General features: G+C 46.4%; 1 protein-coding gene and 1 long non-coding RNA gene across 3 annotated transcripts in view; both read left to right on the forward strand.

Annotated features, from left to right (window-relative positions):
• Positions 1 to 3,372, forward strand: part of LOC120228695 — a 52,528-nt gene extending 49,156 nt beyond the window's left edge. For both annotated transcript variants that reach the window (XR_005527572.1, XR_005527573.1), the window contains 2 exons: positions 194 to 323; positions 1,691 to 3,372. This is a non-coding gene — a long non-coding RNA (uncharacterized LOC120228695). The remainder of the gene's footprint in view (positions 1 to 193; positions 324 to 1,690) is intronic.
• A 2,158-nt stretch (positions 3,373 to 5,530) lies between these two features.
• Positions 5,531 to 25,161, forward strand: part of EXT1 (exostosin glycosyltransferase 1) — a 287,664-nt gene continuing 268,033 nt past the window's right edge. Inside the window, exon 1 of the mRNA XM_039227216.1 lies at positions 5,531 to 7,251. Within this exon, the coding sequence (XP_039083147.1) occupies positions 6,290 to 7,251 (962 nt within the window). The 5' untranslated portion in view covers positions 5,531 to 6,289. The remainder of the gene's footprint in view (positions 7,252 to 25,161) is intronic.

Below are 25,161 nucleotides of genomic sequence, written 5' to 3' on the forward strand. Positions count from 1 at the left end.
TGATTAGAACTATTTGAAATTATCTGGGCTATTTATTTATTTGCTCTTTTATTATCTCCCCATCAGAATGAGAGCAGCCACCTTATCTACTTTTTATACCGTGGATCTCAAGTGTCTACAAGCGTGCCTTGTACATAAGAAGTTCTTAATAAAAGTGTCTTAAATTAATGTCTATGAGATTTTTTTTTATCAGGGTGACTTACAGAAAGGAGATAAATTAGACTCTCTAAACGGAGCTGCAGTGTTGTGGTATAGCCCAGGGATGGAGTCAGAAGATGAAAGTCAAATTCTCAATTCTCCACTTGAAAATCAACTGACCTTGGGTAAGTCATTTAACTAGATTAGGTGATTTTGCCTCGTACGGGCAGTTAGCAACGTCTAGAGATGTTTTTGGTGTCAACCAGAGATGCAGGTGGGGCGGGGGGACTGCTATTGGCATCTGTTTGGTAGAGGCAGGGATGTGGCTAAACATCCTGCAGTGCATCGGCCAGCCCCCTGCAACAGAGAAGCCTGCCTATGTCTGGCACCATGCCTTACACAGCATAGATGCTCAAAAAGTATTGGTCAGTGAATGAATGGATGAAAGGATGAATGAATGAATGAATTTCCAGGAGTCCCTTCCCAAGATTGAGTTTTTGTTTTCTGATTTGTGACAGAGAATAAGGATAGTACTTGTGCCCTGGGAAACTTGTGAGGATCACAGAGACCATGTATATAAAGTAGCTGCCTCAGGATTTGATACATCCATGGGAGAATTGCCCTTGTTTGGTCTTTGGTCCATTTTCCTGCTTGGCTGCCCTGCCCTGCAGAGGCCTGATGGAGCCTCTCACTTCCGCTTCAATTTTCCTTACCTTTTCAGTGGAGGTAAGTCTAAACAGGGCATCTTTGACTGTTTCAGATGGAAAGGGATCACGGAGTCCTACCCTGTGTTTTCCAGATGGAACCCTCAAGGCCTAGTATTCAGAAACCGTATGCTCCAGGCTTCCCCGAGTTTCCTGGCTCCTGTTTCCTCGTTGGGCTGTTTTCCACTCCTTCACAATGCCCCAACTCTTTTCAGCCATCTTTTCCCATCTTCTGCAACCAGTCCATCAGCATGTAGCCAACAGGGGCTCCAGCCTTTTTAGGAGCTAGGTATACTTACTGTCAAAGACCCCACCACACATCACCAAAACATGATGTGTTTTGGTGCCCACATCAAATTTAAGAAAAAAGTGTATAACTTTATGAAGATTGGATTGCCTTACCAGTCAACTGTAAAGTTACATTTTAGAGAATTTAAATATTTGTTAAGTTCAATATTTTAGTTTGTTTTCCCACTGTGGAGTCAATTTTTTTCTCTTATAGAAAATATAATTGTCGACCCTTGAAAAGCATTTATGCCTTTGGTGCTTGTACATTTAAAAAATCTTCTTTGCTTTTTGTCCATTGGTGAGTTTTCCTTCTTCCCTTTTCCTGTTTGCTTACAACAGTCAGTGACCATCCCAGAGTCTATAAAGCATCTGGAAACTCTTGTGTTTGGTAGGTGATATTTCACGTATTTAATGCTGTCAGCATGGAAACATGATCTCATGCGCTTGTGTCTGTATCTGTCCTAGAGTGTGATGACCAGACCTTACATTTGCTATGTGCATTGTGGGCTGCAGAAAGCTTTCTCATACATTATCCATTTGTTCTCATTTGATTCTCACAGTGGTCCAGTGAGCTGAGCATGACAGTTACTCCTGATTTCACCAATGAGAATCCAAAGCTTCAAGGTTATGGAGTTGACGGAGCCAAGATGAGAATCCACATCTTCTGGGTTTCGTGTGTGCCTTGCTATTTTCAGCTGGGGGAAAAAATTATTCCTGGAAGAGGAAATTAAGCAAGACTTGAATAGTGGGATAGCTGGAGGGGTGTGTGTGTGTGTGTGTGTGTGTGTGTGTGTGTGTGTTTTACAATAGAACTCTAGCCTTGAACATTCTCTGTTTGCTCTATATACAATGGGGTCAAATTAATTAGCTCAACAAATAACTTTTTTAGTGATGGGCATTGTTGTGGGTGCTGGGGATATAATAGAGAACAAAAATACCACATCCTTGCCTCATGGAGCTCACATTCTAGATACAATGGATAAATGATAAATTAACAATCAACATATAGTATGATAGATGTTGATTATCATTAAGGAAAAAAAAGTGGGGGTGACAGGGTAGGAAAACGAGGGAAGGATTGCTGTTTTATTTAGGGAGGTCAGAAGTGGCCTCAACAGTAAAGTTGCATTTGAGGAGAGACTGCAAAGAAGTGATGGAGTGTGCCACGTGGACACTGGGGACAGACTGGCAGAGCCGAGGGTGTGCAAAGGCCTTGAGGCAGGACCATGTTGGGTACATATGAGAAACACCAAGGAAGCCAGTCTGGCTGGAGAAGAAAGACTAGACTGGGATGGGGGGAGTGTTATTAGCAGGAAATGAGACAGGCATCTGGGGAAGAGATCTAAGACAGATCAGATCCTGAAGAATCTTACTTACATTATGAGGGCATGTGGGCTTCGGGAGACAGAGATGCCTTAAGGCCTTTGACCAGAGGCATTACACAATCTGACATACAATGTTGGAGGATTTATGTTGCACTGATTTGCCCTCTGTTAAGATATTCCTGGTTTGTAATTTTTCTGCTGTGAGCAAGAGACTTAGTCCTGCCGCGGCAGGGCAGGGTGGGCTCTCCTTTCAAGTGTGCTCCAGTGGTGAGGTTGAATTTTAGTAATTCATTCATCATTCACATCAGTGACTGTGCTCTACCCATGTGCCAGGAACGTAGGCTTTGGGGACTGGGGAGTGAGGAAGACAGACAGGGCCCCTGCTCTCAGGGAGCTTCTCTCACAGTGAAGAAATACAGACAGTAAACAAATGAACAAATAAAAGATTTCAGCTAATGAAAAGCGCTAGGGAGAAAATAAAACGGGGAGATGTAATGATGCCATTTGCAGGGGCTACTTTAGATTTCAGTTGGATTTTGAAATGTGGAACTTGGGCAAAAAATGTTACACGTGTGGAGCAATTTACAGTTTACAAATTCAAAGAGCCTGCCCCCACCCCCCCCCAAGATGTTATTACTCTGACTTTTTAATTGAGAAACTGAGAAGTGAGATTAGGCCACATGCCCAAGGCACTAGTAAATGGCAGATTTGGGGTCTGAATCCAAGTTTTTTCTAACTTTCAGTACCAAAATGCTTCTCACAACATACATCACTGTGAAACAGACAGTAGGGCTGGATAACCCCGGTACAGGGGAGGAGGGAATCGGCAATGCTTAGTTAAGACAAGAAACGCGTGGGGCACCTGGGCGGCTCAGTGGGTTAAGCGTCTGACTTCGGCTCAGGTCATGATCTCACGGTTCGTGGGTTTGAGCCTCGCGTCGGGCTCTGTGCTGACAGCTCAGAGCCTGGAGCCTGCTTCAGATTCTGTGTCTCCCTCTCTCTGACCCTCCCCGCTCACACTCTCTCTCTCACAAATAAATAAAAACATTAAAAAATTAAAAAATAACAAAAAACAAAACGTGTGCCAAAGCAGGAAGAGAATGCAAAAGAATAAGAATGGTCGCTGGCTCCCCCTAAGGTCACGTAGGACACCTGGTAGCATATAGAGGAGCTAAACTCCCCCACACACCCAACTTCTCATGGAGCCCAGATAATCCGCATCCTGATCTCAGCAGAAGGATCCCTGCCTCAGATGGCCGCTCTCAGGCTCCCAACCCCAGGCTGGGGAGAGCCCAGGGTCACATATGGTTTCAATCACTGCATTTATCTGCATCATTGTCATATTTGGAAGATGACTGGACCCTCATTTCTGTCCCAGCCCTCTCCGAATTGTGCAGGGGGTACAAATCAAATCTGGAAAAGCTAGCTCATCAGAAATAGGGAGAGGCTTCGGGAATGTACAGTAATGTCCCACCCATGCCCCTTCCCCCCTTTATTAAAACAAATCTGAAACAACAAATGTCTAAAATTTTCCACTGGGTCATTTCACCCTGCCTTGTTATAACCATGCCCTTCGTCCACACCCTGCTCAGAGTTTTTGCAGCCTGAGGGAAGCCGGGAAGCATCTGTCCCTAGCTCCCAGTCACTCCCATAATAAACAATCACAAAACAGCTTGCTGCCCTAGGCAACTCTTTGTCCAGCTCGGCCAGACCCTGTGGACTTCAGCGAGGGAAGAGGGCGGGAGATGTTCTCTGGAGAACAGAAGTCGGGGCTCTGAGGCCAGGAAGCTCGCTTTGACCAGAAACCTCGTCTGGGAGCTCGCACATCTTCGTGGGCCTGGAGGACACCTCCAGAGAGATCGCAGGTCTTCATCTGCGCCGCCTAGTGAAGTTCCCTGGGGGAAGCTGGAGCTAGGGGCCGCAGGGTGGGTGGGCAGTCGAAAGAACGTCCAACCATCTTGCACTAACTGGAAATAAGGTCATTTCCTGCCCCAAGCTTCCCTTCCACAGCTGGGACAGTTGGCAGTGCTACTAGTCATCCATTCCTAGGAGACGTCTCCTTAGAAACCAGCACCCCGCCACTGCAGAGAGGAGAACATCCCGTTAGTTAGGGACTGGGACCGGCTGGAATTTACCAGTTCCTCCTTAACCGTTAGAAAATCTTTTCTTCACCGTGATCGGATCTCTTGGAAGCTTTCTACAGAACAGACGTCGAGGGAATAGACGTCGAGGCTTCAGGAAGCAAGGAAAGGACGTGCACGTAATGAGAATTCAGAATAGGTGTCTTTTCTCAGCACAGAAACAGACATGAATTGCAACGACTCCTCTTGATTAGAATATTTTCGCTTTAGTTGGGGGAGCTGGGGTGTGTCCTTGGGGTAAGAAAAAGCAAAGATGGGCGATGCAGGGAATAAGGGACCTGCTTAAACGCTCGGTAGGAAATTAAAATACTGGTCCTCAGAGGGTGGAAGGTGGGCGGGGAGAGGCTTCCTTCGGGCCGGCGGCCGCGTTCTTTGAAGTCTCTCTCCCCTCCCCCTCCCTCGGGCTCGCCTCACCGCTCCGTTTTCGAGCGTCCTTCCCCAGGAACCCGCACACTCCCTGCCGTCTGCCCGGGGAGGCGGTCCCGGCGGGCAGCCCAGAAGACGGGGCTTACGGGGGCGCCCGGGGAGAGCCGGCCGGTGCCCGCTTCCCCGGCGGCCGCGCGCCCTCGGGTGCCTCTGGGCGGCGCTGGCTCCCGGCGTGGCGGCTGCAGGCGGCGCGGCCCAGGCCCGGCTCTCGGCCCGGGCGCCCTCTGGGCCCGCGGGGCTCACGCCGGCCCGTCCCCGCGCTCCGCCTGCCGGCCGCGGCCGCGGCCGAGGCGCCCCGGGGCCCCCGCGCCCCCGCGCCCCTCGCCGCGCCGGCGCCTCTGCCGGCGGCCGGGGGGTTATGAATGGGCGCAGCGGAAGCACCGCCCCCCCCGGACGTGACGCTCGGCCAATGGCAGCGCGGGCTGCGTGGATGGATGAGGTCAGCGCTGTCGTGTCGGGAATGGAATGTGTAAGTGTAACATTCAGAACCGGGTAACATTCGGCGACCGAACGCGGCGGTCGGCGGCGATCGCGCGGGGGCCTGCGAAGCGCCGCTCGGGGCCGGCACTGCCCGCGGGGAGGACGCGCCGCCGCCGTCGCCCAGCGCCGCCGCCGCCGCCTCCAGCCGGGCCGCCGCGCGTCCCGGGGGCCGGCCCCGCGAGCGCAGGAGTAAACACCGCCGGAGTCTTGGAGCCGCTGCAGAAGGGAATAAAGAGAGATGCAGGGATTTGTGAGGTTACGGCGCCCCAGCTGCAAGATGCACTAGCCGGCTGAACCCGGGGATCGGCTGACTTGTTGGAACCGGAGTGCTCTGCACGGGAGTGTGGATGAGTTGAAGTTGCTTTCCCGGGGCTCGTTTTCCACGCTGCCGAGAGGAATCCGAGAGGCAGGGAAATCACTTCGTTTTGCCATTGATTGGGCATCGGGAGCTTTTTTCCCCCCCCTCTCTTTCTTTTCCTCCGTCTTGTTGCATGCAAGAAAATTACAGTCCGCTGCTCGCCCGCCCTGGGTGAGGAATATTCAGCCCCGCTTTCTCCCGTCCATTGTGCAACCCAAAGATGAAAGACCGAAGGGGAGAAAGTTAAAGAAATCGCCCACATGCGCTGGATCAGTCCACGGCTTGGGGAAAGGCATCCAGAGAAGGTGGGAGCGGAGAGTTTGAAGTCTTTACAGGCGGGAAGATGGCGGACTGGAGCTGAAAGTGTTGATTGGGAAACTTGGGTGATTCTTGTGTTTATTTACAATCCTCTTGACCCAGGCAGGACACATGCAGGCCAAAAAACGCTATTTCATCCTGCTCTCAGCTGGCTCTTGTCTCGCCCTTTTGTTTTATTTCGGAGGCTTGCAGTTTAGGGCATCAAGGAGCCACAGCCGGAGAGAAGAGCACAGCGGTCGGAATGGCTTGCACCACCCGAGTCCGGATCATTTCTGGCCCCGCTTCCCGGACGCTCTGCGCCCCTTCGTTCCTTGGGATCAGTTGGAAAACGAGGATTCCAGCGTGCACATATCCCCCCGGCAGAAGCGAGACGCCAACTCGAGCATCTACAAAGGCAAGAAGTGCCGCATGGAGTCCTGCTTCGATTTCACCCTTTGCAAGAAAAACGGCTTCAAAGTCTACGTGTACCCGCAGCAAAAAGGGGAGAAAATCGCCGAAAGTTACCAAAACATTCTAGCGGCCATCGAGGGCTCCAGGTTCTACACCTCGGACCCCAGCCAGGCGTGCCTCTTTGTCCTGAGTCTGGATACTTTAGACAGAGACCAGCTGTCACCTCAGTATGTGCACAATTTGAGATCCAAAGTGCAGAGTCTCCACTTGTGGAACAATGGTAGGAATCATTTAATTTTTAATTTATATTCCGGCACTTGGCCTGACTACACAGAGGACGTGGGGTTTGACATCGGCCAGGCGATGCTGGCCAAAGCCAGCATCAGTACTGAAAACTTCCGACCCAACTTTGATGTTTCCATTCCCCTCTTTTCTAAGGATCATCCCAGGACAGGAGGGGAGAGGGGGTTTTTGAAGTTTAACACCATCCCTCCTCTCAGGAAGTATATGCTGGTATTCAAGGGGAAGAGGTACCTGACAGGGATAGGGTCAGACACCAGGAATGCCTTATATCACGTCCATAATGGGGAGGATGTGGTGCTCCTCACCACCTGCAAGCATGGCAAAGACTGGCAAAAGCACAAGGATTCTCGCTGTGACAGAGACAACACGGAGTATGAGAAGTAAGTGGCTTAGCTGGCGGGCCCTGCCCACCTGGGCCAGGTGTGAGGTTGGGGGATGGGGCCGGGCAGACGGGCCCTCTCTGAGCCTGCGACTGAGCAGCCCTGGCTCTGGCGTGTGACCAGGAGCTGGGGACCCAGAGTTGGATCTGTTCAGGCCAGCGGAAAAGCCCGGAGCACTTTCATGGGCCAAGTAGGCGCTCCTGTCTCCCTCTTGCTTGGAAACCCTTCAGGGCGATGTGTCTCCTGTGAAAGGTGTGGGTTTCATCCAAGTTTGGAGACCGCTTCTCCAGTGGGTACAGGAGGGTGTTTGTGAGGAGGTCTAGGGACCCCGAGGAGGCTCTAAATCTACCCACAGTCTGGAAACCTTCCCTCCCAAGATTGATATTTTATTTTATTTTTTTTTTCTCACAAGCCGGCGGAGGGTGGGGGGGGGGAGCGGGAGTACAGTTTTCCTGGGGATTTCCCAGCCTCCAATTGTCAAATTTCCGTAAGCCTTAAATTTATGTTAGTGGTGGAAGTGTTTTAATTTTAGCTACTAAACTTTCGTGCCTGGCTCTTCCCTACCCTCTGGAGCATTGGCCTCTGTGAAGGGAAACCTCAAACTGATCTGGGCCTGAGATCTTTCATTCATTCATTCATTCATCCATCCATCCATCCATCCATCCATCCATCCATCCATCCATTCATGTGTCTGTGTCCTGTCTCCTTCCTAGGAAGAAGCTGATTTTAAAATAAGGGCCTCAGCCACACTGCTGTAAACTCCAGTTGCTAATTTAGATTTTCCTTTCCCTTTTGTCTTTATTATTTGCATGTAAATCGGAGACTGTTACTCTTTGAATGGATGTGAGATGCCTCCTTACCCTCTGTAGTGAGGCAAGTTTTGTCTAGTTGCTAAGTAACTGAGTTGTATACTTTGTAGCCTTTCTCTCTCTTCCTTTTCCTTCCAGGGACAGTAACCCACATGAGGGATTTGAGGTCAAAGCTAGTTTCCACAAACCTGCTTTAACCTGAGCGTTGGCAGCCAGTTCCCGAATAGATGGGGTGGGAGCCCCAGACTCTCACTTGCATCTGGCTGAGAAAGAGTTAGTGAGCTCCTACGGTGCATTTCCACGTTACGCCAGTTAAAAACCAGAGCAGCCTTGTGCTACCCAGGGAAGGAAGGGGAACCTCTCAGCAGAGGTGCAGATTTTGCAGTCGATTCATGAAATGCAGAAGAGGGGAAACGCTTCGCAAACCTGATTGGCACGGGAAGGGCTATGGTGGGGAGGCAGCCCTGAAAATGAAAAGTTTGATTGTTGTCTGTGGATTTCCTCAGACACTCAGGCCTCTGTGGGAGTGATTGGAAGGGAAATTAAAGTCCTCCCATCCTCGATCATAGACAGTGAAGAAGAAAGTATCAAACACTCGGATTCCCCAACCCCCAACACCTCTTGCTTTCCAAGCATAAGAGAAAGCCCGAGGCCAGGGTTAATTATGAATCTGTATTTCCCTCTTCTTCAGGGACAGTTGTGTGTGAATGTTGGGTGCAGTCGCAATGAATTAAAATTTTCTCACAAGGGAAAACTAACTATGGTTAGTAATAAACTGCTTTGTTTCCACGACATTTACATTGACCTGTTCCTGTGGATGCTTGTAAGAAAAAAAATGCTTATAGCCTTTCGGGAATTTCTTTGTCTGGCTTATGGTGGAGTAACTGGAGATGAAGTCTAACCCTTTGGTGTCTTCTAAAGCCGTCTCCCCGAATTTTGTGCAAGGATCTCAGTGGTCCTCATTCTTTCAGAGGAGCTGGAGCTGAGTTATCAGTTTAGGAAGTCTGAATTGTACATTTCTTTGGGAAACACTCTCAGTCCCAGAAAACAATCATCTTCTTTACCTTCTTCTTCCCCCAAATAAATACTAAATCTCTACATTCTCTGCTGAAGCTTTTTCCAGAGCTTGGCAATGAAGGAAGGAAGGATTGGTTTCCTAGAACCTCTAATTTTTGCCAATTAAATTTAACTAATTTTTTTTACCTCTTTGGGATGGGGCCAGGAAATCTGACACCCACACTCTTGTTTTGGTTTATGTTTAAAGACCACAAGGGGCCAGGCCCTCAGGATTGAGTCTCATCTGAAAAGTGGCGTTTAGTTGGGAAAGCAAGTTTTGCTCTTTCTCCCGAGCAGGGATTTCTTCAGCAGAGTCACTTCTGGATGCTTTACGTGTTCCCCTTTGGCACACTTTCCAGCTCTAACCTTGTTCAGTAGGACAGGATGCTGCAGTAGAACATTTATGTTCATTAGCCTGGTCTATCTGGAGTTTTAACTCTTTCCTCTCCCTGGATTGTCAGAACTCTTGATCATTGAGTAACAGTGCTTGCAAACATAATTGCCTTTTACCATCGCCTGTGAAACACGTGCAGATGAAGGCTGAGTCCTGAAACAGGGTGAGAAATGCACAGCCAGCAACTGCATGTTTGACTCAGAGCTAAGAGCGGCTCCTTTGCCCTCACTTGTTTTCTCTGTCTTGCATGCATGAGATGCAGAACTCAAGTCCGATGCTAGTCTCTCTTCAGGGTTTTAGAGAAGGAAGTAATAGTGAAGTTAGGTCTGTACAAGTTATGTAAGTCTCACTCCTTAGACTGATGCATCGTGTGACTTTTGTCACCTTAAACATCAGTTTATCCTTCTGTGGAATGGGCTTTTGACTGCTCCGGGGGCGCTCGACACATTCATTTGGTAATGGCTTGTAAAAACTCAATCAGTTTTCATCTACTTCTCTTCTTTATTAGCAGGTGCCTCTGAAAAGTCTTCAGTTTAATTTGCTCCACAAGCAACTGACATAGAAGTTTGCTTTGGACTTAGGGAGTCAGATAATTAGATTGAAAATGTATGGTATCACAGCCTAGCTAGGGCACGGCGGAATGTATATAAGTGTATCAACTACAAAAAAAAAAGTTGCCTTTAGTGAAATTGAGCCTTATGTGACGGTAAAGATTTAGTGCTTAAGGGGGTTGAGGACTTCGATCTCACCTGCACTTTTGTGAAAATCAGACATTTATTACTCAAAGTATAAACAAAAGACACGGAATGAGGGCAAATACTTTTTCTCCTGTAACAGCAATATTTTTGAGCCAGACTTCCAGGATTACATTAAAACATCCACTTTCACGACACCCATAATTAATTGGCATTAGTTACATATATTAACAGATGTCGATGATACTGGCTAAAATAAGTGACTGCGGTGATTACATGACTTGTAGTGAAGCAGTAGAGAACTTCGTTTTACTCCTTTGAGCTTCTTATGCATCCTTACAGGGCTCCTCTATTTCTTGCATGAACTTCCTAGTTCAAATCCCTTCCAAGGGCATTATCGTGAAGCTTCAAATTTGGCTTTCTGAAATAGAAGAAAGAGAAGGAAATGAGAGGTGGCTTCTATCTTTGACCCCTCCAAGGAAAGCAGTGGTGAATATTTTAAGCAGCTCTTCTGGGAACAGGCTTATTTGATACCTTTCCCTGTGTTTGCTGAAGCTGCGCTTCCCAATCTTGGTATTTTTAAGGGTCTTGAAGCTAAGTGATCATTCACCTTCCGGTATCCTCTTTTCACAGATGTGGAAACTGAGGGATGAACTGTCTCAGGGATTTGCTTACGGTTCAGAAACTGGTTAGTGGCAGAGGTGGGTGGCCCTAGAATCGAGGCCTTCTGAATTTCCCCCCTCGACATACTGGGTTCCTTCTTCAATTACAGATGTACTTGAAAGCCCTCTGGCCGCCAGGAGATCCCTACTGCTGCTGTTTCTTATGAGATTTCTCTTGGAATCCTTTGGGAAGCTGGTGAAGACCTTGGACAAACTGAGAAAAACCCTAAAAACTACGTACATGCACAGTCTGACACAGAATTTTAGGGATGGACGCACAGCTGCTGGTCAAGGCATCCTCAGGCTTTCAAATTCTTGCCGTAGGGCTCACCTTCCGTTTTTCATTGCATCCCTGCAGCTGTTTAGTCTAAGTAAGAGGTTCTTGGACCTTTAATTTCAGCCCTAAGGGATTCAGGGACTCTGTGACTTAGCCTAACAGAGAAAGGAATACAGATGTGGTTATAGAAAATGTGCACAGCAAGGAGTCATTGTCAGTGATTTATTTATTTGTTCCCCATCATCCCAAACTATATTAACAGATCCCTTGAGCAAGTTCATGAGCCAGTGGTGAACCTTAGGTGAATGGTTTCCTCCTCTGAAAGGAAAGGTGGAAATTGTGCTTCTCGGGTTTTAACTGTAAAATATGAGTGCCTTTGCCCCCACAGTTGTATGATAGCACAAAAGCATTTCTAAAATAAACCATATAAGCACAGTTTAAAAATAAAGATAGGGAACATTATGCAAAATTATGAAATTGGCAAATGTGTCTTCTGGTGCCACGGTTCTAGTTTTCTCTGCCCCTCTTTCTTCCCTCTATCTGAACTTGCTTTCTGGAGAGGACCTGGGAGCCTCATTTACAGGGAATCCCCCAAGTAAAGGTAAGGGTGCGGGCATGCTACCTGTGGGCACATTTGCATATTGATTGAGTCCCGTTCAACAAATGACTTGGTTCAGAGTAGAATCTGACCGAAGCTGGGAGCCTGCAGGATTTTGTTAGGCAGTAAATGGCTTGCTACCGAGGGTTGGCCGGGCTGGGTCAGTGGGAGGCCACCTTTGGAGCCACTCAGTGTGCCAGCAGCTTTAGGGGGCACAGGCTTGGCAGAGGGGGAAGCTGTCACACCTTCCAAGTGGTAATTGTTCTCTTTGTCTGAAGGCCTGTAGCTCCGCCTCCCCAGAAGACTGTGCTAGAAAGTCACCTGGAATATGCTAATCTCACACCAAAGGTTGCACTGGATACGGCCTGGTTGCTTTGCTCACAGCCTTCTTCAAGGTGTCTTGTGAGGCCATTTTACAGATGTGTAAACTGAGACCACAGGTGGCATAGCTGGAAAGCGACGGAACTGAGGCCACAAAGCCAGGTGTTTTGGCCCCAGGTCTCCGGTTCTGTCCGAGGCCTGCTGCTGCCTCCACACAGCCTGCTCAGTGAACCAGGTCAGGCTAAGTGGCCCCTGGGTTCTGCAGCCTCCATGTTCACACAGGAACACCAAACTCATGTTTCCGTGAGCCTGATGACTAACTGCTTTTCCTTAGAAGCTCTTCCACTGTGACCACATTTCTTTTAATAAACAGGGACTCCCTCAAAACTGGAAGATTTGTTGAATGCCTGTTACTTGAGTTTACCTTTATTAGTTCGTTTAAGCCTTTCAACAACAGTGTGAGGTGGGTTAAACCCCCATTTTACAGATTAGAATACAGGTCTCGAGAAGGTAGAGTAAGGAGCCCAGAGTTATATGTGGTGAATCAATGCTGGCGCTCTAACCGGGGGTCTTGGATTCCTGAGTCCAGTCCATTCTTTTTTCCTCTACGAAATGATACCACCTTAAAGGGTCTAATGAAATTTCTACCTTATGTTGTTTATTATGTTTCCTGTGTTATTTCTCAGTGAGTTTAGTGTGATCCTGGTGTTGGTGTATCTTATCTTTGTTTCCACTGCTTTTTTTACAAAAAACATGTTTCCCAAGGAAACATTTGGCTCAGGGATGTGATCAAGGTGGCCCCTAATTTTGACATTTAAGCATTGAACTCCTTAAACTCTTCCCATAAAAGCAGATTCTGCCTTTAATTCCCTCCTAGAGCTCTTCCAAAAAAAAAAAAAAAAAAGGGCGAGGAAAAGGGACAATGTGTGTGACCTTTGCCCTCACCGATAATGTGCAGGGTTTTCCTTTCTGGTTGTAAGTGAACTGTGAGAGGCGACAGCCCTGACTGTCGCGCTGGGTAAACAGCATGTTCCAGTAGAAGTGGGAGACCCAACGGAAGATTCCATTTGTGGCAGAAACGCACCACACCACTGCCTCTGGGTCTTCAGGCTCCATGAAGAAGGACAGTGCTTAAAATATTATAAAGGCTACCCAGTACCTCTGTGGATAATTGGGAAAATAGAGAAGTTATAAGCCCACCAACAAATTCCTTCTCTAATCCCCTTGATAAGAGCTCGCTGGTAGAAGTAACCACTCTGATCAAGCTTCAGTGTAGCCGGCCTGTTAGGCATAGATGCCCTTATGATTGTATCATTCTACCTTCAAAGGCCTCGTATGGCTATGTTAAGTACTATTTAATTAATAATAAGCAAATCATGAATTTAACACATTTTCCATAAGTGCTTTGTTTGTGCCAGACACACGGGTTGGTGCTGGGGCTGCGGCCACGAGCAAACCACTTTTGACTCGAGCAAACCACTTTTGACTCTTCTTCCCATTCCAGTCTGTCTTCAAGTCAGACTTCAGATGTATTTTTGCGTGTTGCTTTTTGCTTTACATTATCCCAGAACATTTTCCACTTCTGCTAAGTAGGAAAATCCTATTAAAATTTTAAAATCGGGTTTTAATGGCTGCATGATTTTTTTCTCACTAACCCGTAGCTGGTCCTTTAGTTTATTTAACCATTTGTATTTTAAGAGATTGGTTGTCGATTATCATTTTTCATTTTTATTATTACAAATAAGGGGGTTTTTTTAGTGTTGGTTTTTTTATTATTATTATTGTTACTGTTTATTGTAAGGCTCTGGTGAATTTCACTGTCGTATTTGTCTTTTTTCCTGAGTGAAGTCTCCCAGAAAACATCACAGAACTTCCTCTCCCCACTAACTCCCCAAGCCAGTCTTTTTGAGAGGAACAGCTATTTTTGAGGGGAGGCTGTGCACCCATTTAGTGAAGTAGCCATCATTAAATGGCTGCCTAGATAAACATTTGTAGGTGTTAATTGGTCCTGCAGGGGGTCTTTGAAGCTCCCACAGCTTCTGCTCCCTTTGAAGTTTTGTTTTTGCTGGAGCCAGAAACCTCGGTGAGTCTCTCACAGAGCAGGCGCCCTCAGACAGTCTTCTCCTCACACCGCACAGCCTTCCCTCAGGCCTGACCCAGGCAGATGTCATTCTCTTAGCGAATTGTATCAGTTTGTCAGCACCCTGTTTCTTTTTCCTCTTTATTATTTGTGTATTATTGTTGACTCCATGGTGCCTTGGAGGTGGATTGGGGCATCCAGTTAAGGTCTGGACTCCAGTGCAAATGTGGCACTCGTCCAAGTGATTTAAAAACCAAGACTGAAAAAAAACCAAAAAACAAAAAACAAAAACAAAAAAAACCCCAAGACTGAAGACAAAGCCGGCTACCAGCTTACGCCGTTACGTTCAGGGCCTCCTCTGCATCGTAACTGCTTTGAACAGCAGTGGGGTTTGTGGGGATTCGTGGCCTCATTTTGTGTGCCTGTTAGTCTTCTCGAAGAACCTTCAGAAGACAACCTGTGACCCCGGACCAGGGAAGAAAGTGACCCCCGCAGATTCCTGGACAAGGCGCTTACCCTCTGCCTCAGGTTCCACATCTGCCAGTGGAGATCCTAACACTTGCCTCACAGGGTCGTTAAGGGGTTCAGATAAAGTGGTATGTATGAACATTTCTTGTAAATGCTAGTGTGTTCTGCAAGGTGTTGTTATTAAACACCATCTTCCTGCCATTTTCTAATCAACTGTGTGGTTTGCTTAGTTCCATCAGTTGGCTCTTTGAGATCATGACCTGAGCCGAAACCAAGAGTCGGACGTTTCACGGACTGAGCCACCTCGGCACCCCGTCACTTGGCTTTTCTTAACTAAGCCCCAGAAATAACTCTGCTCATCTTTTCCTTGGCGCCTAATCCCCAGGAGGCTGTGGTGGGCGCTCTGGAAGCACGCAGCTACTGTATCCGTGGGCTGTAGAAAGACCTACATGGGGTCTGCAAGCTGGAGCCTGTAAGTGGCCTGGTGCAGGGACAGGGTGGTCTCTGGGGCCATCAGGCCCTTCCTTGACTCCACATCCTCCACGTTCCCCGGTCGACTGCTCCAAGAATGCAGGTTACCTCTCTGCAGTTGACTTGTGCACCCTCACCCATTGAGGGTGACATTTGGGAGGGACTTGTAAGAACAGAGCTCAGCTACTTAGTAACCTCCCTAGGCAGGTTCTGGCAGCCCCTTAGGTTGCCTAAAGCAGAAAATTACTAGGCCACTTTAAGCCACAGGATTTATTTGAGGGGACGTGGAACACTCATCTGGAACTGCTCCAGGAGGTTCTCAGAACTCAGCAGAATACCTGTCTTCCCGCTCTGAGCCTTCGTAGCCCGCTTGGCCAGCACCTCTGTCCTTGTGTGTGTCTGCCAGCTACTGCTCCGTGTCTCCTGAAAACCTTTGTCCAGACCCAGGAGGAAGCCAGCCCGGTTGACTTTACTGGTCATCGTTACTCCTTCTGGGGAGAGCCGTTCCTATTTGGCCACGTCTTGGGTATGGTGGTGATCTCATCAGTTAGAAGACTGCCCTGCCACTTTGCTGCTCTTGATTTAAGTGGCCATCCTTTTGCAGAGAACAGCCTAAAGTTGCTTCCTGGAACAGGGGACTGTGGTTAGGGGAAGTTGGCTGTGGCAGGCACTGTTGAAGCCATATCCTGTTGGCATGACATAGTTGAGCCCAGATGATGATGACGATAATAGCAATAGCAACTAATCCTTGTTGAGAGTGTACTGTGTGCCCGGTAACGGGCAGTATCTTCTTCAGTCTTTCTGCCCACCTAGCAGGAAGATATGCATTTCAGAGGCTTAACCGAGACAGAGGATGTCTATGAGTCCCTTAGCTAGGAGTGCACACCCGGGATGTGAACCGGGCCGCCTGGCAGCGGAGCCTGCTTCTGTACAGCTGGACCCGGTGTCAGAAGGACCACATCCTCACCCAGCACAGTGTGATTGGTTATCACCTGGACTCGCCCCTGGTATTTATTTACTCTCGCTTAAGAGAGGCGGTTCTAACCAGTTCGGTAATCTGGCTTCTCAGCCCACAGTAGATTAGAAGCAGTGAAATTTAAAAGGAGAGGGATTCATGCAGACAGATCTAGGAGGAAGGGACAGCCGGCAATGTGAGTGTGAGGGAGCAGGCCAGGAAATTCTCAACTGTAGTGCTCAGAAGAAGGAAAGAAGCACTACGGTTGAAGGGCAGCTGGCCCAGGGCCCAAGAGAACCTCCTAGAAGCTCCGTGGGAGTGTGCTGCGCCTGTCCCGAGCACAGCTTCTCTAAATCTCTGATGAACTACACCGCGGCGCAGTGTGGACCGTGAGCCACTGTTTGTGTACGCCGTCCTTTGTTACAGAAACTAGAGGAACACATAGTGCGTTTTATAACTTTTTCTTTTAACCCCGGTGGTTAAAATAAACATGTTTTGCTGCTCCTAAAGAGTAAGTTCTTCATTTGAAAATTTGTCTACCAAGGCTAGGAAGTTCCCCAAGGGCCCTAGGTACGTGGGGTGTCCTCGGAATTAGCACTGCATTTCTGGGTGTTTGTTGCTAACTCAGATTTCTTGGGCTTTATGACACATATCAGTCCTTTAAAGTTATGAGAAATGAAAAGTTTCCTGGTATTGCGGTGTGGGCCTGTGATGCTAGCTACTCTTGATTGACTAATACCCAGAGTGACTGGGGCCATGGGCTCAGGTGAGAGAGTGGCTCTGGGCCAGTGCCGGCTGACTTGCGGCACACAGAGGTTGGGGGTTGGAGAAGGGAGGTGCCCATGAGAGGGGAGGGGGCATCAGTCTGTGGCTGAGGGGTTGTCCCGGCAGGCGCTTCAGAGCATGTGACCTCGGCTTGCTTTGCTTTTTCCACACACCCGGGGTGCCCAGGATGGGAGCTCATGGGTCAAGGTATAACATGGATTTCACACTTCCTGCATGTAGTCTAGCACCCTGACAGTTGGTGGAAATCAGCCACAGCCCCTGATAAAACCTATGAAGCTAGCTGGACTTGTCTTGGAAGCTTCTCATAGTTCATTGACGGGATATCAAGGTGGGATTGGCCCAGCTCTGCCTGCCGGTCCATCCGCAGCCCAGGCCAGAGCCCCTTTCCTCCCCCTCCCTCTCCCCACATACCCTCTTCTGTCTTCCTTGGAAAGCTGTCCCCCCGCTCCATTTTTTCTTCTTCTAAAGTGACTTCCCAATGCCTCAGATTTGGTCAGATTCTCCTGGCGTGTGCTCTGACAGAACGTGTAATACTTGGCTGCAGCTGTGGTTTTATGCTCCTTTAACTATTTGTTTTTCTCTTTCCTTAGTAGATTGTATAGGCCCTGAGGGGAGGATTCATGTTGGTTTTTCAGTAATGTACTCAACAAATATTCATTGAGCACCTACTGCAGGCTCAGGGGATTCAACAGTGAACCAAACATCCCCGCCCTCACAGCGCTCCCCCTCTGCTGGCCGGAGGCTGTTAGCTACCGGCGGCGGTGGCACCAATTGGAAGGTTCCAGGTGCTGCAGAGAGAAACAGCGAATGGCAAGGGGTAAGGCAGTAGACCTCAGCCTGGGGAGTTTCTGGAAATGGGGCCCGGGCCCTACTTGTGACCAAACTCTAGGGATGAAGTTCCAGGGCTTTAGAAAGCTCACCAGGTGATTTGGGGGCCCTGTGAGAATGGGTGATGAGGGAAAGTTTTGCAGGGTTACTTACGTATGGAAGGAAAGGAAAGCCTCGCTGGGAAGGGCCATGGAGCTCAGTGGCCCTTGTATTTTCACAGCCTAGCACCGTGCCTGACAACCCCTCAGGCACTCAGGTTTTGTTGGGTAAGTGAAAACAACTTATATTTATTTAACTGATGGAAATGTTCCCACTGCTGACTGTGTATTCAAAGTACAGATTCTCTAGATGCCAAGCTGTTTTACGGGATGGGCCTTCCCATGTGCCCTCCAGGTTCATTGAATCATTTGCTGATTCACCCAGAATTTCTTTTCGTTTTTGTTTTTTTAACTTAAAAATGTTATATAATATATGTGTATATTATATATATATTTTAAGTAATCTCTATACCCCAATGTGAGACTCAAACTCACGACCCTGAGATCGAGTCACATGCTCTACTGACTGAGCCAGCCAGATGCCCCTTTCATTTTCATTTTCAAAGGGATGTTTCTATCAATAAACTTTTTAACCCCCAAGGTAGTTTCTTTTTCTCTTTCTTCTCTTTCTTTGTTTCTCTCTCTCTCTCTTTCTTTTCTTTCTTTCTTCCTTTTTCTTTTTCTTTCTCTTTCTCTTTTCTTTCCACCATTCTGTTGGGTAAGCATGTTAGTGAAACCAAATTAAAATGTACTGAGGGGATTTGCTGCATAATATGAATCTAAAAAACTTATTGTTATAGGGGAAACCATTCTGGTCTTTTTATTATTTAATTTTAACAGTCCGTAGATATTAAGACTTTTTTTCCTCCTAAACTGCAATTTTTCTCCAGAATGGTTGGTCCAATATAACTTTTGGCTTGCATTTTTCACTCAGGTTACATCCAAATTCTGTTAACTGATACTGAAGCATTGCCCCAGAGTATATAATAACATACTGCTTAATTGAGCTATCAGGCTTCTAATGAATTCATGCTGAGATTTATCATTTAATTAAAGAGCAAAGGGGAAAAGAAGCAAAGGGAAAGGTGTATGATTGTTTCTCCCACTGGCCTCCATTTCTTGCCTTGACCGTCTCCTGTTCGTGTTAGCTTGTATGTGGACTATCGCGTACAAGTGCTCAAGGTGTAGAGATAATTAAAATGGAGGATGCACTGCATCACAGTTACTTCTAATAGGTCTTAAAAATTGATTCAGCCTTGGTGGCAATCACATGACCCTTGATTAAATATGAATTATGTTTTAGGTTTTTACGAGGCTTGGTGAGGTCACTCCCCAAAATTATTGCTAGGTCTGAATATCTAAGCCATTCTGAAAATCTAATCATAGGGAATCTCATACTGAAATGCTTTTGCTTTACTGAGAGTTCGAGAGTAAATTTTTCTTGAAAACACCATTTCTTATATGCTACATACACCTTTGAAATTCACACTGCATTAAAAAAGCTACCTGTAAGCAACACCTTTCATGGATGACTGCATTTTTAAGTTTGCAAGTGTAATGTTGCTAGCCTGTAAATGTAGGGCTGTCCTTTATTGGTTCAAAGAGTGGAAATGTATAATATTCTGTCTTTAGGTTGTAGAGTTACATTCTATGTTCTTTTTTAATTTTTTTTTTTTTTTTTAGTTTTTTATTTATTTCTGAGAGAGGGAGAAAGAGAGCGTGAGCAGGGGAGGGTCAGAGAGAGAGGGAGGCACAGAATCCGAAACAGGCTCCAGGCTCTGAGCTGGCTGTCAGCACAGAGCCCGACGCGGGGCTCGAACCCACAACCGTGAGATCATGACCTGAGCCGAAGTTGGACGCTTAGCCGACCGAGCCACCCAGGCCCCTCCATGTTTTTAAAAAAATGAACAGTACTTTGTGTTAAGGTAAAATTTAAGTACCTCACTCTTTAGTATAGTATAGTTTAAAGGCTTGGAATGATATTTCCCTGTGCTTTGTTTAGATTTATCCGTGTCTAAAAAGTAAACCCAAGTAGGACAAAAGAGGCCAAAAGGATTAAATCCCCAAATATATCCTTTTTAAAATTGAGATATATTTGACACTTAACATCATATTGGTTTTAGGTGTATATATAGCAGTTGGGTGCATATGTTGCAGTTTTTTTTCTTGTGATGAGAATTTAAAAAATCTTTCTTAGCAGCTTTCCAGTATATGATACATTATCATTCACCATAGTCAACGTGCTGTATACTGCATCCTCAGGACTTATTTATCTTAGAACTGGAAGTTTATACATTTAGACCCCCTTTTCCCCATTTTGCCTCTCTCTCACCTCTTGTCTGTGGCAGCCATCAATCTCTTCTCCATATCTATGTTTGGTTGTTTTTGGATTCTGCATAGAAGCGAGACCATACAGTATTTGTCATTCTCTGTCTGACTTATTTCAGTTAACATAATGTGTTCGAGGTCCTTTTGTGTTGTTACAAGTTGCAGGATTTTCTTCTTTTTTTAAGACTGAATAATATTCCATTGTGTGTCTATCCTACATTTTGTTTATCAGTTCACAGGTGAATGGGTACTTAGGTTGTTTCCATGTCTTGCCTGTTGTAAATAAAGCTATCAGAATAAATCTTCAGTTTTTATAAAAATAAGCTACGAAATGAGCATCCTTAAATTCAAAGTACTCCTGGGAGTATTGGTGACTGTTTGAGCCTCCTTGGCCCTCAGTTTCCCTCATCTGGTTTTCTTGCACAGAGGCTTATGAGCTCACGACAGATTGCGACTACTGTACACGTACATTTATGTCTGTATGTTTGTCATATGTTTGTCTGAGGATGGTGTTCAGTCATTGTAGTTTGTGTGGAAGGCAGAGCAAATAAGATCGTGGAAATAACCTTAAAGATTCAATGTAACTCTTGCATTATACAGATAAGGAAATAGAGACTTAGGGAAGTTGGGCAACTTACCCAAAGTCATGTAGCCAGTTGTGACAGAATTAGAAATGGAACATCCATCTCTTGACTTCCCACCAAGTATCACATGGAGATTATATATGTAGGCTCTGGAGAAGAGTGGCTTGATTTCCAGTGGCGGCTCTGCCACTGTGAAACCTTGGGCAACTTTCTTCTCTGCTTCTGTTTTTTTTCACTGGTAAAATGGGGGTAATAATAATCCCCCCCCACAGAGGGTTGTTACTATGAGGATTAAATGAGTAACGTTATACATTGTGCTTCAAATGGTATTTGGTACATAGTAAGGGCTTACCCAAGAGCCACTGTTAACCATTGCCATTAATCAGATCCATTAAAACATGGTAGACTATGTATCATTTCAGACTTAGCATTTGTATGTATTTATCATTGCTTTCATTTCTTTTATTTGACCTGTTTACAGCTCATTATAATCATAGTGTGCAGCGTGATAGAGTAGCTTGCCAGTCATATAGATGCTCAAGGTGGTTTGGCAGGTGCCCACAATTCCAACCACCTGTTCTAACTGTTGCCAACATACAATAGATTTTCATTTCCAGGAAGGTGTTCAACCAAGAGTCCGAATCATTAGTACGACTCTGTGTCTTTGAAAAAAGTCTTTCTCCTTTTCAGAAGTGTTGTTTCCTACCGGTTCTGTGCAGCTGAGCAATCACATGGGTCTTCCTGTCCCTGCCTCTTGGAAATGCATTAAAACAGTGGCAGATGTACCAGTGGGATCACCTGAAATGACTTTCCGGGATAAACCTGGGCGAGATGGAGAAGATAAAACTAGTTTTTCTTCTCCAGCAATTCATGTAGCCAAAGGAGTGACCCCATCACGATGCAGTACTTAGCAAGTCAGGAAGCGGTAACAAGGAATAGCTTTCTACTCCTCACAGTTTGCATGGATATTAACAATCAGCGGCTTTTTCCTTTAGGATGGCCTTACCAGCAGCAACAGTGCCTGCCCTATAACTAGAGTCAGGGTGAACCTTAGGGAGGAACTTGTAGCCTGTGTTTGGAAGATCTGGGTGCGGTGGGGGTGGGGTTCAGGTTCAGGATAATTTGCATTTTCATCCTTTCTCCAAGGGGACCCAGCTGCAGGAGTGCACAAACACATTGTAAGAGCTTTTCCAAAATACCAGTTTTGCCACCAAATCCATATGTGGTCTGCTTCCTACTGGATTCCACTTGGTAGCAGCCCTCGCTGTGATTGGGATGTACCACCGGTGAAATCCTATCCCTCCGAACTTCATCATATCAAAACAAGTGAATGAACACGTTAGAATGGCATTATATCCTTGTCGTAAATCACAGAATCACAGAGAGTTCTCTAACATCAGCTTTTGAAAAAGGGACTCTGTGTATGGCTCACGAAGTGTAAGTGAAGTGAGTCCTTCCTCCCCTTGTCCCAAATTTGATACTGCCCAGCCTCAGACAGGAAGCAGTATATATTTTATTCACAAGGGTGACTATAGGTCTGTATTTGTATGTGGAATAAATATTCAAAGTCCAAAATTTATTTTTCCTGGAAACATTCCTGAGGCGGGTGTTGGATGTTATTTTCTGCCAAGAATCAAGGTGCTATTTTTAAAAATATCACTTTTTTTCATCCCACCCCTTCCCTTTCCTTGTCCCAAAGTCTTATCTCTTCTCTACAAAGTAAAAATGGCCTCTCTTTCTGCTGGTCAGCTGACTTGTAGATTCAGGTAGCAGAGTGATAAAAATACTGTTTTGTATTTTCAGTGAACTCATTTCATTAGATGAGGTGAATTAATTGGATTTTTCTGAGATGTCTGTGAAAGTCAAAATACTTGCTTTTGGAATTCCTGGGTACGGTGGCCTGGACATTTTCTCAGTTTGCTCCTATTTGGGACCTGGTACGAGACCTGTCATTTGAAGGCTATCATTTGAGTTCCCCTTGGGGGTATAAAAATGGTCTAGTGATTTTTCAGAGAGCAGAACATAAATCAACCCACTATTTGGACTGCCCTTCAGTCCTGGGCATTTTCTGGTTATCACCAACTTCGTCGGCAGAAGCCTGGATTAAGTATTTCTCTGTCCACACAGGACAGGTGAGATGGTAAGCTAAGGGACCCTCTGAAGTTTTCTCCCCTCCACCCCCATTCTCTCACCCTATATAAGTTTAGGGGTCTGGGCATGCAAGCTTTGAGGGCCTTTCTTCTGTCATGTCATGGCAGGGCCCAGAGAAACTCTAGAAGTTAGTCTGAGGGAGTTTTAAACCTCAGATCATTCTACCTTGCATTGTAAATTGCTTACTTCTTGTCTCTCTAGTTTTCTGTGCCTTCCTGGGGAAAGCTAGCTCATTCTCCTCTGTACCCTAGAGTCACCTCCCACTGCAGCAGTTTGCTTGACGGTGCCTACTATATCTGATTAGCTTGCCATCTGCCTTTTTTTAGTCTAGAAATTCCTGAACCAAAACAGATGGAGGAAAGGCTATGGTATATTCTGGAATTCTTCATCTTTAAAAGTTTTCTTTAGCATATGTCTTTTTCAAGTATAGATCAAGAGGGTCAGACTAGTATATATATGTATATATTGGGATCAAAGTATACAGCACCTCCTTTTGCGGCGGAAAAATGCAGCCGATAGGTAAATCTGTCTACTATTTACCTCCAAATACCTTTTAATCACAGAGTTATGGGGACATTTCACACTTTATATTCTACTTGCACTTAAAGTCTGTTGTAAGTTATAAGTCTGTAGAAGTTAGATTTAAGTCAGGTCATAGTCTTGAATGTCAGTCAGCTCCATGAGAACAGAGATGGGATATATTTCTTTAGAATCCATTTCCTAGGTGTCAGCACAGTGCTGAGCGTGTGGTAGATCCTCGAGAAATACTTGTTAATTGATTGTCTGTTGGTCATGGTGACCTGTTGGTGTAGAATAAAAGACTTTGGAACTGAATTATTAGAACCCTTAATTTTGTTTGGAATCAACAGTCTAGAGGGGATGTTGAATAGGAAAATGTGGTTAGATGAATTCCTCCTTCCCACCCCCCACCTTGAGGTTCAACATACTAGGTGTGAAATTAGAGATTCACCAGCATCACATGATGAATTGAAGCTCTGAAATAACCTGTGTCTTTGATTGTCATTTTAGCTCACATTGTCATGTGAGTGGGTTCCCGATCATAACTCTGTAATATCCCTGAACGCCTGCTTTATGGAGCTGAACTGCCCTGTACGGTCTCGGACAGGCCTCAGGTCCTGGTGAGCTATGGTTTCTCTCGCTCCGAAGCTTGCTTCCGTTTGAGGAGCAGGCTGGCAGAGTGAGGTCCTTGCAGAGAGCTGCGGTGGCACCAGGCTACCCCAAGGTGGAGGGGCCCTCTGTCTGTCCCATGGGGCTTTGACTGCCCCCCTTAGGGAAGGCACCCACGATGCTGTTGGGAACAGAGTTCGCTCCCCACCATGTGTGGATGAATGGCACACCAGCCGTGCTTAGCCAGCCATGAAGCTGAGCTCTCTGCCCCTTCCTGGAGAGACACAGGGATATGGTTCTGGGGCCTCCTCTGCCAGGGATATGGTTTCCTACAAGCTGGTTTTAGCTTCTGTGCCTTGTCCCCAGGCCACTTCATTCTTTTTCACAGGCTTTCAGTGGACCCTTCTCTGTGGAGCAGCACCGGGCATCTCCCACTCCCACTCACGAGGATAGATGTGTTTTACCATTCCTCTTTTTCCTGACATTCTCTCTAGCTGTCCCAGGGAGCCACCAGAGCCATTCCATGGCTGCTCTGAACGCTCCTGTCCCAGCCAGAGTCATCCCACCTGACCCATCCCGAGTTCCTCTTCCTTCTCATTACTTTTTTCCTTTTCTAAAATTTTATCTTATTTTATTATTTATTTTTTAAAGTTTATTTTTTGGGGGAGAGAGAAAGCAAGGGAGCATGTGTGCGGATAAGAGGCAGAGAGAGAATTCCAGGCTTGAACCCACAGTGAGATCATGACCTGAGCCAAAATCAGAAGTCAGATGCTGAACCACCTGAGCCATCCAGGCACCCCCTCATTACTTTTTTTTTTCCAGTAACTAACTCTCCCTCCTCCCTCCTGGGAAGGTTTGTGCTTGCATGCATGCCCTTGCCAAGGGCATGTGTATACACACACCCACTCACACCCACCCACCCACCCACACACAGGCACACTCATTCACACACTCACTCACTCACTCACTCACTCACTCACTCACTCAGTCTTCCTGTCCCCTGGCTCTCTCTTGTCCTACGTCAGGCTTCTCCTGCCATTCAAGTCAAGCTATTTTAGCTTCTAAGAATTCTCATCTTGGAAACTCAATTTTACATTTAACTTTGGAGATAGAGCCACCCAAGTGTTACAGCATAAACCACAATCTGGTGATGTTATGGGGAAAAAAATTCTTTTAACATTCAGATTGCAGATTACAGAAGTAATGCTTGAGTATTGTTCAGAGTTCAAATATTACAGAAAGTGAAAGTTACCTATACTATGTCTCCCATTTACTGCCTAT

The sequence above is a fragment of the Hyaena hyaena genome, unplaced genomic scaffold (genome assembly GCF_003009895.1).
Source record: "Hyaena hyaena isolate Hyena2069 unplaced genomic scaffold, ASM300989v1 scaffold_26, whole genome shotgun sequence".
In the NCBI taxonomy this organism is placed as follows: Eukaryota; Metazoa; Chordata; class Mammalia; order Carnivora; family Hyaenidae; genus Hyaena; species Hyaena hyaena.